Source organism: Schistocerca nitens, chromosome 9, assembly GCF_023898315.1.
Source record: "Schistocerca nitens isolate TAMUIC-IGC-003100 chromosome 9, iqSchNite1.1, whole genome shotgun sequence".
Classification (NCBI taxonomy): domain Eukaryota; kingdom Metazoa; phylum Arthropoda; class Insecta; order Orthoptera; family Acrididae; genus Schistocerca; species Schistocerca nitens.
This window is the reverse complement of record NC_064622.1, coordinates 189,076,222-189,088,940: the sequence shown is the minus strand read 5'-3', so window position 1 is coordinate 189,088,940 and position 12,719 is coordinate 189,076,222. Positions and strand designations below refer to the sequence as shown.

The 12,719-nt window shown below is 37.6% G+C and overlaps 1 protein-coding gene across 2 annotated transcripts in view; it reads right to left on the bottom strand.

The window, feature by feature from the left end:
* Positions 1 to 5,999: 5,999 nt before the first annotated feature.
* Positions 6,000 to 12,719, bottom strand: part of LOC126203639 (uncharacterized) — a 552,833-nt gene continuing 546,113 nt past the window's right edge. For both annotated transcript variants that reach the window (XM_049938012.1, XM_049938013.1), the window contains exon 19: positions 6,000 to 7,108. In XM_049938012.1, the coding sequence (XP_049793969.1) occupies positions 7,105 to 7,108 (4 nt within the window). In that variant the 3' untranslated portion in view covers positions 6,000 to 7,104. The remainder of the gene's footprint in view (positions 7,109 to 12,719) is intronic.

Genomic DNA, 12,719 nt, shown 5'->3' with positions numbered 1-12,719 from the left:
GGTTAGGACTTTCTTCTTCTTCTTCTTCTTCTTCTTCTTCTCAGTTAGTATTTGGATTTTTTCTGAGTTAACGAAAATATTTCAGGAAACATTCCTCTGCAAACTTGCTCCAAGCCACCTTGCCCACCTGGAACAATGTAATGAACGGTGGTTTGTCTCCTGCCCTGTGAAGGGTCATTGTAGGTACCATGATGTCTTCTTTGAATACCTGCATCAATACCATCAAGCAACTCCCTTGCCTTTTAATATCTCCCAGAGCATAAAATCATCAAACAAAATGACTGTGTTCATAGCTAAGTTTCTTGCATTTATACTTGCAAGCACAACAACTCTGAAACAAAGGAGGAGAACTCTGTGCATTATAGCTCATGACATTTTTTTATTTTGTTGCAGTCAACATAATTTAGTGGGACCTAATTGTTGCCTTCATGCAAGGAAAAAAAAGTGGCTGGATGAGCCATTGCAGGAATATGCTTATTACTTGAGCTTATGTATTCATTCTGTCCGTTTTTCAGCTTTTCTGTTGCTGCAGCCACAGTACCTTCTCCTTTGCTTCATTGTTTGTTTCTACTCAAACTGTTACAAACATCTGCCACTTCCGCCATTTCATTGAACACTGAGGAGTGAGGGCATGTAACATAGTGCCTTTCACAGCGTAACAGGAGCAGCTGTTAAACCACATGCCATCTGTTGACTGCACTGGTACTACATTTCCATTTGTGACAGTTTGAACCTTTTGTATGTTGTTGGGCTTGTCATGTAGGTCTCATTTTACACAAAACTTCAAAATTCTTTATTATGGCCCTTTTTTATTTCAAGTCTTCAGTTTATGTTCATTATTTGTGATTCACATACAACAGATGTTCAAAGCCTCTGAGCAAATTTGATAAAAATTTTAACTGTCCATTCTTGCCAGCAAGGATATCACTGGAAAGATTATTTTTGCTGTACATTGCCCAACTTTCTAACACTTGTGTTACCCACTGATGGTGGTTTTTCCCTCATTTTTAAATAAATACAGGACTTGTAATCTTGAACCTCTCCAGCTGCAACCCTGAATACCCTCCAACTGGAACCATCACAGATGATGTGGCACAGCTATGCACCACACAGCACAGTCTTATCCAAACTTAGATCGTGAGAACACTCCGCTTCCTTTGATCTGCTGACAACTGTGGATGCACCTTAACATATTAAGCTGTTTTTTTTTTTTTGGACACTTTCAAATTATATGAGGGGTACCCAGAAAAACCAGAATGTTTTTTTAAAAGCTATATATTTTCAAATTGTTTACAAGACAACCTTATTCCCTTCAAAATACTTCCCATTACAACTCATTAATTTGTACCAACAGTGTTTCCACTGTTCGAAATATTTTTTGTAGTCATCTTTAGAAATGTCTGACAACTCCTCCCTTATTTTTTTTCTTGGCTTCTTCAATATTGTCGAATCTGTGCTCTTTCATGTCCCTTCTCATGCATGGTAGTACAAGAAAGTCACATGGAGCCAGGTCAGGCAAATAAGGTGCATGGCAATCTTCTTAAAACTTCCAAATGACAGGTTTGAGTAATGGTCTGATTTGGGAGAACAAACTCTGAATGAACTATGCCCTTGGCATCAAAAAAGCAAATCAGCAATGTTTTGATGTTTTATTTGACTTCACAACATTTTTTGGATGAGGTAACGATGATGTCTTCTATTGGCTTGACTGTTGCTTTTATTCTGGGTTGTAATCATAGCACCATGGCTCATCACCAGTAATGACCTTTGACAGAAAATCTGGATTAGCTTTGAGCTGTTGTCTCAAAGCACGATATGTTTCAACTCGACTGTCCATCAGAAACCCGAGGAACAAACTTGGCAGCAACCCTTTTCATTCCCAAATCCTCTGTTAAAATTCACTCAACTTAGCTCCAAGATAACCCACTAATCTCTGACAGTTGATCAGTTGTCTATTGATGGTCTGTGAACAAAAGCTCCAAATTTTTTCAGTATGTTTGTCAATTCAGGCAGTTGATGGATGAGGTTTGTCATCAACCGACATATTGTTACTTTTAAATTGAGCAAACCACTTGTACACTTGAGTTTTTCCTGTAGCATCAGCTTCATAAGCTGTTTTCAGTGTTAAAACAGTTCCAGCAGCATTTTTACCAAAAAGAAAACAAAATTTTACAGCTGCACGTTGTTCACTTAAACTATCCACCATTAAAAATGAAACAAGAACATAATAGCACTAGCAAAAATTAATCCCTGCAGATAAACAGAACAAGATAGGCCAACAACACAGGAGGCACTGAATTGGCAATGAGCTGCGCTATGCACACCTAATGGCAGAAATGCCTACTACAAATGCCCCGTCCACGGCAATGTTATTCCATTTTTTTCTACCCTCTTGTACACATGACTGGCAAATGAATCTCCAATGGTGGGGAAAAGATGCACACTTTCTACCACCACACAAAATTATTTTGATACGATAGCTACATTATCTATGCAGCACTGTATAACCTAAAGTGCATCATCCAAAAAGTAGCTTCACTGCTCAAAAACATTGGTGGATTTGTGAGCTTCTTAAAAAGGGAAAGATATGGAGACAATCATCTTTACACCTTAAAAATGGATAATGGAATGGGATTCAGAAATTCCTTGCTGGTGACTACAGAAAATTTCTTAATACTGGAACTATTTTGAAAGGAGACAACAATTTCAGATGGTCAGTTTCTGCTTCTCTCACATTAGTAATCACACTTATAATTTGTTGCAACAACAGGCAATGAGTTAGTAACTTAAAAGTGTCATGATAATTATGACTGGTGACAAAAAGATAGCTACTTCACTCTGCAGTGTGAAAGAATCAAATATTTTTACCAAATAGTTTTCCTGCAATTGTTTGACAACATGCAAATCCAATATCTGCAGTTCTTAACTTTCTATCCAAAAAATGAAACATTTTCCAAAAAACTACTTCTGCAAGGAATGCAGCTTTGCTTCATTCACATAAAGGAATTTTCGTCTACAGCACAACAAATGAATCAACTTCCACCTTTCTTCCTTTCTTGACTCAAACCTAGAAGTGAACATGATTCTTTGTGTGGCAAGACAAAAAGTCTGTCGTAAAGAGTCTGCTACAAAGAATTGCGGCTATGACTCTGAACAATGAATCAGTACATATTAAGGTTTGGAGGAAGCTTGCAAAGCACAAGCATGATGATAAAAATGGGGCTAACAGACAACAGTATGCAGCACATACTGTGTGTTGTCTTTTGAGGCACGACCAGATGTTAAATTCGTTGTAGCATTGATTGCAAGCAAAGTCTCTCTTTGTACAGAGATAATAGTGAATATTTTTCCTTTTGTAAGTTAATGACGATATAATAACAAAATAAGTTCCATAGACTTCTGTAAGGTTTTTCCTCACCCTAAATTTCTTCAACTTCATAAGTCTGGAACCAATATGTTTGAAATTGTAGACCTCTGTGTGCAATATTCATACTGCAGAGGAAAAGCCAGTTTGAAGGACATGCAGCAGTTTTGCCCTCACTGTGAAGCAATTTTGAGACTGTTACTTGTGTATATCATTTACAGTGATAGTTTTAAGATTACTGTTTGGTGTCACCGTAACTACAAATATGGAGGAAACTTGTACAGTTATTACATCATGTCAACTCAGCTACTTATATCCAATAGAAAAAATAAATAAATAAATAAATCCCTCACTTGCTTGTTTCTCATCTAACAATACAAAATACTTTGAGAAGTTAATGAAACTGGAGACACCAACAATGCATTCACTGCTTGTGTCTATTGACTTGGTAGGCCAACAAATGACTGACTAATAAATGAAATCTTATTATTTGATATAGTCAAATTTGGAGATAAGAAATCTGTTGTGTTGAAATTGTAGATTCAGAAAAATTCTTAATAGACAATATTGCACATGTAATTTTACTGATTACAGGGCTAATTTTGGCTTGTCTACAAGCCATCTTCTGACCATAACAAATACATTAATTCATGTACAACTGTCAAACAGAAGTGTGCCCTGCCATAATTTATGTGAACAGTATCGTTTATTACACAATCCAATGGAACAATGATATACATGGTCTGTTCAGAAAATTCTGGAACTTTGTCCACAAAGTATTTCTACGCTTACCTTTTACTTATTGGGTGTGGCCTCCTTCGAAATACTCTCCTCCACAATCGATACACCACTCCCGATGCTGTTTCCACTTCCAGAAGCAGTCTTCATACGCCTCTTGCTGGATCTCATCTTCTGCAACTCTTCGTCCTTTCAATGTGGTTTTCCGCTTTGCAAATAAGAAAATGTCCACCGAGGCCAGGTCTGGAAAGTATGGAGGATGAGGCAGCATAATGATTTTGTTTTTTGTGCAATAGTCATGCACCAACAGGGATGAAAGTTCAGGTGCGTTATCGTGATGCAATAGCCATGAATTGTCTTGCCACATTTCAGGCCTTATCACATTTTCTTGCATGCACTGCAACACATCTCGATAGTACCACTGATCAACAGTTTATCCTTAAGGCACGAATTCATGATGAAACAATCCTTCAAAGTCACAGAAAACTATCAGCACGGTTTTGGCATTTGAGCTGACGTGATGAGCTTTGTTTGGTCTTGAAGAATCTTTCCTGACCCATAGTCAAGTTCATAGTATGCTTCCTGTATCATCTGGTGTGCCTCTGTAAAAGTTTTCTTGAGTTTCACGCAAAATTTAGTGCAGGCGCATTGCGCTAACTCTGTCATCTCTTAATTCACAAACTGTGCGACACAACATTCTACTCAATATGGCACTGGACAATAACTAACAGGCTTACAACAACAATGAAACTTCTGGCAGTTACACATTGAACACAGGCATGTGCAGGGATGCCAACTGCATTTCGGTACAACACACTATTGGCATGAAATTACAAATGTTCCGGAAATTTTTGAACAGACCTCATACATCCCAGAATAAAACGTTATATGTAACGCCCACTGACAGAATCAGGCAGTCTCCATATGTGGACATTGAGAGCATACTTGCCACATTACGTTATTATGAAGTCAAGTTACAAGCAGTGACTGTTATGGACTGTAGAATGAGATGCTGTTCCACATTAGTGAGAAGTAAATCTTTGTCCATATGTGCATTGCAGATTTGTATGGTTATAACTGTTTCCTTTTAACTTTAACCATTTGTGCTAACTTTGCTTTATACATATTTGTATTTTTCCATTGTTAGGTGTCACTTTCAACTATAAACACTTTTTGTTGAAATAAACTTTATGCTTTCACTTAAGCAGTTTTCTGTTGCCTCCAGTCACCTGACTTAGCACATTTATCTTATTATCTGACATGGTCAAATTTGGAGATAAGCAAGCTGTTGTGTTAATGTTGTGTCACTGTTTACAACTTTACTTTAGAATAACGGAATGAGGGAAACATGATCTCATTGTCCACATATGAGAACTGTCCGATTCTGTCAGTGTGCATTATTTATGAGGACCTTTTATTATTACATAATTTCTCCATTGGACTGTGTAATAAATGACCCTACTCACACAAATTACTACGACGTGTCCTGTCATTGGCAGTTGTATGGTAATCAATGTATTCTGTTGTGATCTGAAGATGGCTTGAAACTAGTAACAAGTAAAATTACATTTGCGATGTTGCCTATTAAGGTTTTTATGAAGCCACAACTTTGATTTTATAATTAGTTACACATCTAAAAATGAAGTAATTTTGATTTTTTGAAACAATTTAGTTTTGTTACTGATTTGTAATTAAACCCTTCCTATTTTTACCACCCAGAAAATTTCATTTTACCCCTTGGGATAACTAGCCCCTGGTTGGGAACTGCTGTTTTATAGGAGACAACATAGGAGCATAAGTGGAATATTTGTTGGGAGGAAATAGCGCAATAAACACAAGACAAATACATTATAGTATTACCATTTTCTGTTTATCATTTCTTCATAAATCACTTCTGTATATAGTCTCACATTTTATACATATATTGCATAAATACAAAAATACAGTATCTTCTTATAAAAATATGCATTTACAACAATGTAAAATCTCTAAAAAAACACTAAAAAATATAGCCAAAAAATTGTACATGAAAATCGCAAGCTACATTGATGACAAGTACAGTAGACATATTCACGGAATAATTGGCGATGGACAAAGATTGACAACATATTCTGAAATTTCAGAATAAAAAAATTGTGCTCTGTTCAGCTTACTAGTGAGCTTGTACATTCAGTCTTTGTTAACATTTAAAGACTGTATTCTGACCTCATGTGACAACTTCACCTCAAAGCACTTTCATTAACTTAATAGGAACACTATTGTCTCTTCCTAGGCTCCACTGTACATTATATATCCTGTGATTGTATGATTTGTGACCTTTTGGCATCTTGTATCTCATTTTTGTCTGTATACCTTTTGCATAGAATAAGTGTTTGGTCTTGGAGAACTCATTCAAGTAATTTAAGTAATTTTTATTGCACTTCTGCATACTGACATTTATCTGTCATAAACATAGTTTATAGATTTTATAGCAAGCAACAGATTGAAAAAACCATTATTTCATTATTTAATAACAGTAGATTTGCTGTAGTTACCATACTGCAGTCATATGACAACACTTAGTATGAAAAAAATTGCTCTAAGATCCTTATAAGGTAATATCTTAAAAAAAAAGCACTGCAAATGGGAACCCATTATACACTACAATTATTATTAACTGATTTTGTGTTCAGAAAAGTACTCTGGTTTAAAAATTAAATAGTGTCAGTAAAAACAATGGATAAAACAAATGTTTCACTTGATGATACAGTTATAAACAAATATACAGTCATGAATAAAACTGTCTTTAAAAACCATAAAAATTATCTTGTTTTATACACATTCGTGTGTTCTGTACAAGCTTCAACATCATCTCGATATGCACATATGAAACAAGTGACTAGCTCTCTTTTGTTTACAAAACTTCCACAATGAAGACTGAAAAGATTGCTGCAACAATGTTGTCTCCATGCTACACATCACAAGCACTGCTTCTCATGTAGGAAAAACTGCTTTCCTTTCCTTCACCTAGAAGAAACCATTTAATCTCCTTAAGTTGAGGTTTAACACATAAAAGGCAAAGAGTGAATGATTACTGTAAAACATAAGTAAAAACCAAAACAAACAAAGAGAGGACACAATTTCTTACCAACCTTTAAAACAGATTAAGAACTTACTTGACCACAATAAAATATTTATATGTAATGGTCACCAGTTTTGGTCATAAAGTGATCATTTTTATACCTTTTATGCCACAATGGTAGGTGGTGGCAGTGAATGGAGCACATGTTGTGGCTCCATAAACATCAAGTGCTCATGGAGCAACAATACCTGTTCCTTTCTTGACACCACATACCATAATGATTTACAAGGCGTGATCAAAAAATAATGGAAATTTTTGTTTTTCTTACGGAATCTTTATTTATTCACCAACATTAACTTTGTCCCCATCAAAGAAACCTCCCCCACAGATATCTGGAACTCACTTATTCTTATGGTGGTTGGACCCTTCAGTGATTCCGGTTTATCTCATCAATGACCACAAAACAACATCCTTTCATGGTTCTCTTCAGGCTCGGGAATAGAAAGAAATCACAGTGAGCCATGTCCAGTGAATACGGTAGCTGAGGCAACATAACAGTTTTCATTCTTTCTTTCTTTTTTTGCCAAAAAAATCATGTACAAGCATTGAGGTGTGAGTGGGAGCATTACTGTGACAAAATTTCCGCAAGTAGTTCTGCCAAAATTCTGGTCATTTTCTTCGGACTGCTTCATGCAAACAGTGCATAACTTCCAGGTAGTATGCATTACTGACCATACAAGCACAAGGCAAGAATTCATGATGCTCTATCCCACTGTAATCGAATAAAAGTGCAAGAAGAACCTTTACATGTGAATAACTTGCAGAATTTTTTTCAGTGTTGGCTTTTCAGGCAGTGTTCATTCAGATGACTGGGCCTTGTTTTTGACGTCATACCTGTATACCCATGTTTGTACTGGATCATTGCCAGATTCATTCAGAAATTACAGTGTGATGTCCACATGACTTCACTTTTTGCTGGATTTCCACAATTTCAAAACAAACTTTGCTGCTGCCAGATCATCTGAAAACATTGGTGGCATGAGCAAAAAGAGACGCCAACATCATCAGCAACCTCTCTGATAGCGTTTCAGCAATTTTCCAGAACTATTTTCTTTACTTCTTCCACACTGTCATTGGTAATTTATGTTCTAGGGCATCCAGGTTGTTCATCATCTTGAATGTCCTACACGCATTTCTTTGAAGAGTTTATACTACTTGTAAACTCTTTCCTTACCCAAAGTAGATGTACCAAAAGCTACAATCAACCTTCAGAATGCAATGCTGCACTTTATTCCATTTTTCCAGTGAAATTTAATGCAATTCTTTGAACCATTTCTTTCTAAACTAAAAATATGCCAAGCACTCAAAAACACGTATAATGTTCTAAAATGTCAATGATAAGCTAAAATTCAAAACAGGTGAAAATGCAAATGTCATCAGAAACATGGGTAACAATAACACAAAAAAATAAAAAAAATGTCTGTTTCAAAACCAACAAAATTAAAACATTCCTGTTACTTTTTGATCACACTTTTTATATGGTCTGAAGATGGCCATTTTATGATCAAAACCAGTTACCATTACAAATAAATATTTTCTTGCATCCAAGAGAAATGTTCACAGAAATTACTCTCACAAATCACTGAAAATGGTAGACTGGAGCAGGTTCACAAACACAAAAGATCATATGTTGAACTCGTGCCGGTTAAACCAGTAGGGTTTCCCTTCCAACCCTTCTACCAGAAGAAGGAACCACAGGCTTCAAAAGCTTGCAAATTTCCTTAACCTTTACAAATGTTTTCTCCTGCTGCAGCCACCTAGTGAGTAGATTTTTTTATCCATCCAATTAGATTATGGTAGCGTAGTGCCTGCTGCTTCACCTACGAAGACTGTAGATCTGCAGAGATTTTTCTGTTTTTATTTAATCAAATTTTTATGATGCTCACAAACTGCAACACCTTCTAAACTTTTCAAGCTAATTAAGGCCATAGAAGCATGCTCTTTTTCAAATGTACTTCTGACCAAAAAGTGATACTGGTAGCTGGAGTCCAAACTTTTTATTAATCATGCCTTTTGCATTCTTGTGGAGATATTTCCATAGCAACTTTCATTCCCTAACAAATATTTCTTTATATCTAACTGATATTTGTGGTTCATGGTGTGGGTTCCTGTAGTCATGTCGTAGTTCATGAACCACGGGCAACGTATGAGTGGCCAAGTAAGTGGTCCCGACAGTCGGGATACCAGTTACTTTGGAATAAGGCTGGGCATCTCGGACATATTCTGAGTCGTGGTCACCTTTGTGCTCATTCGGCAAAGACTACCAAATCCACCGGTTAGTCCCTCAGCTGTTAGGGGTAAAACCCAATGGAACTCGGGGCAAGTAAGGCTAGCAACCTGCTTCACTGGTACTTTAAATATGATGCTGGCAACAATCAGAGCAAAATGCCTCGGACCTTTGGAGGTGACGGAGTCCCACCTCTAACTGACAAACCAGGGACTCCTAAGATACGACTTGGCAAACAAATGGTAATGAGATGGGGAGCTATTAATATCAATGGGGGCTACTCTGGGAAGAAGGTAGAGTTGGCAGAGGCTGCAAGTAAGATGGGGCTGGACGTTTTAGCTGTTAGTGACATTCGGGTAAGGGGTGAGAAAGAAGAGGAAGTGGGAGAATACAAGGTCTACCTGTCAGGAGTCAAAGCAGGAATAGCACAATGGGGTGTATGGCTTTACATCAGGAAAGAAATGGAACCCAGCGTAGTTGCAATAAGGTATGTAAATGAACGACTGATGTGGATAGATTTGACAGTGTCTAGCAAGAAAATTAGAATTGTGTCAGTATATTCGCATTGTGAAGGGACAGATCAAGATAAGATGGATCGTTTTTATGAGGCACTCAGTGATGTAGTTGTTAGAGTAAAGGACAAGGACAGTGTTCTGCTCATGGGTGATTTTAATGCCAGGATTGGAAATCGAACAGAAGGGTATGAAAAGGTTATGGGTAAATTTGGAGAGGATATGGAGGCCAACAGGAACGGGAAACAACTCTTGGATTTCTGTGCCAGTATGGGCTTAGTAATCACAAACTCCTTTTTTAAACATAAAAACATTCACCAGTATACTTGGGAAGGCAGGGGAACCAGATCTGTCATTGACTATATAATAACAGATCAGGAATTCAAAAAGGCTGTTAGGGACACACGTGTATTCAGGGGATTCTTTGATGACACTGATCATTATTTAATCTGCAGTGAAATTGGGATTGTGAAGCCGAAAGTGCAGGAGGTCAGGTCCATATGTAGGAGGATAAGAGTGGAGAAACTTCAGGATAAGGAAATCAGGCACAAGTACATAACAGCGATCTCAGAAAGGTACCAGTTATTGAATGTAGTCAATTACAGTCATTGGAAAAGGAATGGACAAGGTACAGGGACACAGTACTAGAAGTGGCTAAAGAATGTCTTGGAACAGTAGTGTGTAAAAGTAGGATGAAGCAAACAGCTTGGTGGAATGACACAGTCAAGGCAGCCTGTAAAAGGAAAAAGAAGGCGTATCAAAAATGGCTACATACTAGAACTCAGGTAGACAGAGAAAGTTATGTTGAAGAAAGAAACAAAGCCAAACAGATAATTGCAGCATCCAAGAAGAAATCTTGGGAAGACTTTGGAAACGGGTTGGAGACTATGGGTCAAGCTGCTGGAAAACCATTCTGGAGTGTAATTAGCAATCTTCGAAAGGGAGGTAAGAAGGAAGTGACAAGTATTTTGGGCAGGTCAGGAAAACTGCTGGTGAATCCTGTGGATGCCTTTGGCAGATGGAGGTAATATTTTGAAGAGTTGCTCAATGTAGGTGAAAATACGATCAGTAATGTTTCAGATTTCGAGGTAGAATGGGATAGGAATGATGACTGAAACAGGATCACATTTGAGGAAGTGGAGAAAATGGTCAATAGATTGCAGTGCAATAAAACAGCTGGGGTGGATGAAATTAAGTCGGAACTCATCAAATACAGTGGAATGTCAGGTCTTAAATGGCTACACAGGATAACTGAAATGGCCTGGGAGACGGGACAGGTTCCATCAGACTGGACAAAAGCAGTAATCACACCAATCTTTAAACATGGAAACAGAAAAGACTGTAACAACTACAGAGGTATCTCTTTAATCAGTGTTGTGTGTAAAATCTTCTCAGGTATTGTTGAAAGGAAAGTGCGAGAATTAGTTGAGGACAAATTGGATGAAAATCAGTGTGGGTTCAGGCCCCTTAGAGGTTGTCAGGACCAGATCTTTAGCTTACGGCAAATAATGGAGACGTGTTATGAGTGGAACAGGGAATTGTATCTATGCTTTATAGACCTAGGCATATGACCGGGTTCCTAGGAAGAAGTTATTGTCTGTTCTACGAGATTATGGAATAGGAGGCAAACTTTTGCAAGCAATTAAAGGTCTTTACATGGATAGTCAGGCAGCAGTTAGAGTTGACCGTAAATTGAGTTCATGGTTCAGAGTAGTTTCAGGGGTAAGACAAGGCTGCAACCTGTCTCCACTGTTGTTCATATTATTTATGGATCATATGTTGAAAACAATAAACTGGCTGGGTGAGATTAAGATATGTGAACACAAAATAAGCAGTCTTGCATAAGCGGATGACTTAGTTGTGATGGCAGATTCGATTGAAAGTTTGCAAAGTAATATTTCAGAGCTAGATCAGAAATGTAAGGACTACGGTATGAAGATTAGCATCTCCAAAACAAAAGTAATGTCAGCGGGAAAGAAATATAAATGGATTGAGTGCCAAATAGGAGGAACAAAGTTAGAACAGGTGGACGGTTTCAAGTACTTAGGATGCATATTGTCACAGGATGGCAACATAGTGAAAGAACTGGAAGCGAGGTGTAGCAAAGCTAATGCAGTGAGCGCTCAGCTACGATCTACTCTCTTATGCAAGAAAGAAGTCAGTACCAAGACTAAGTTATCTGTGCACCGTTCAATCTTTCGACCAACTTTGTTGTATGGGAGCGAAAGCTGGGTGGATTCAGGTTACCTTATCAACAAGGTTGAGGTTACGGATATGAAAGTAGCTAGGATGATTGCAGGTACTAGTAGATGGGAACAATGGCAGGAGGGTGTCCACAATGAGGAAATAAAAAAAAAAAAAACTGGGAATGAACTCTATAGATGTAGCAGTCAGGGCGAACAGGCTTAGATGGTGGGGTCATGTTACACGCATGGGAGAAGAGGTTACCCAAGAGACTCATGGGTTCAGCAGTAGAGGGTAGGAGGAGTCAGGGCAGACCAAGGAGAAGGTACCTGGATTCGGTTAAGAATGATTTTGAAGTAATAGGTTTAACGTCAGAAGAGGCACCAATGTTAGCACTGAATAGGGGATCATGGAGGAATTTTATAAGGGGGCTATGCTCCAGACTGAATGCTGAAAGGCATAATCAGCCTTAAACGATGATGATGACGATGATGATGATCTAACTGATAAGAGAAATACCAATTTTCACAGATTTAGGCCTAAAACTTTTTTAATGTAATGAAATATTGTCTG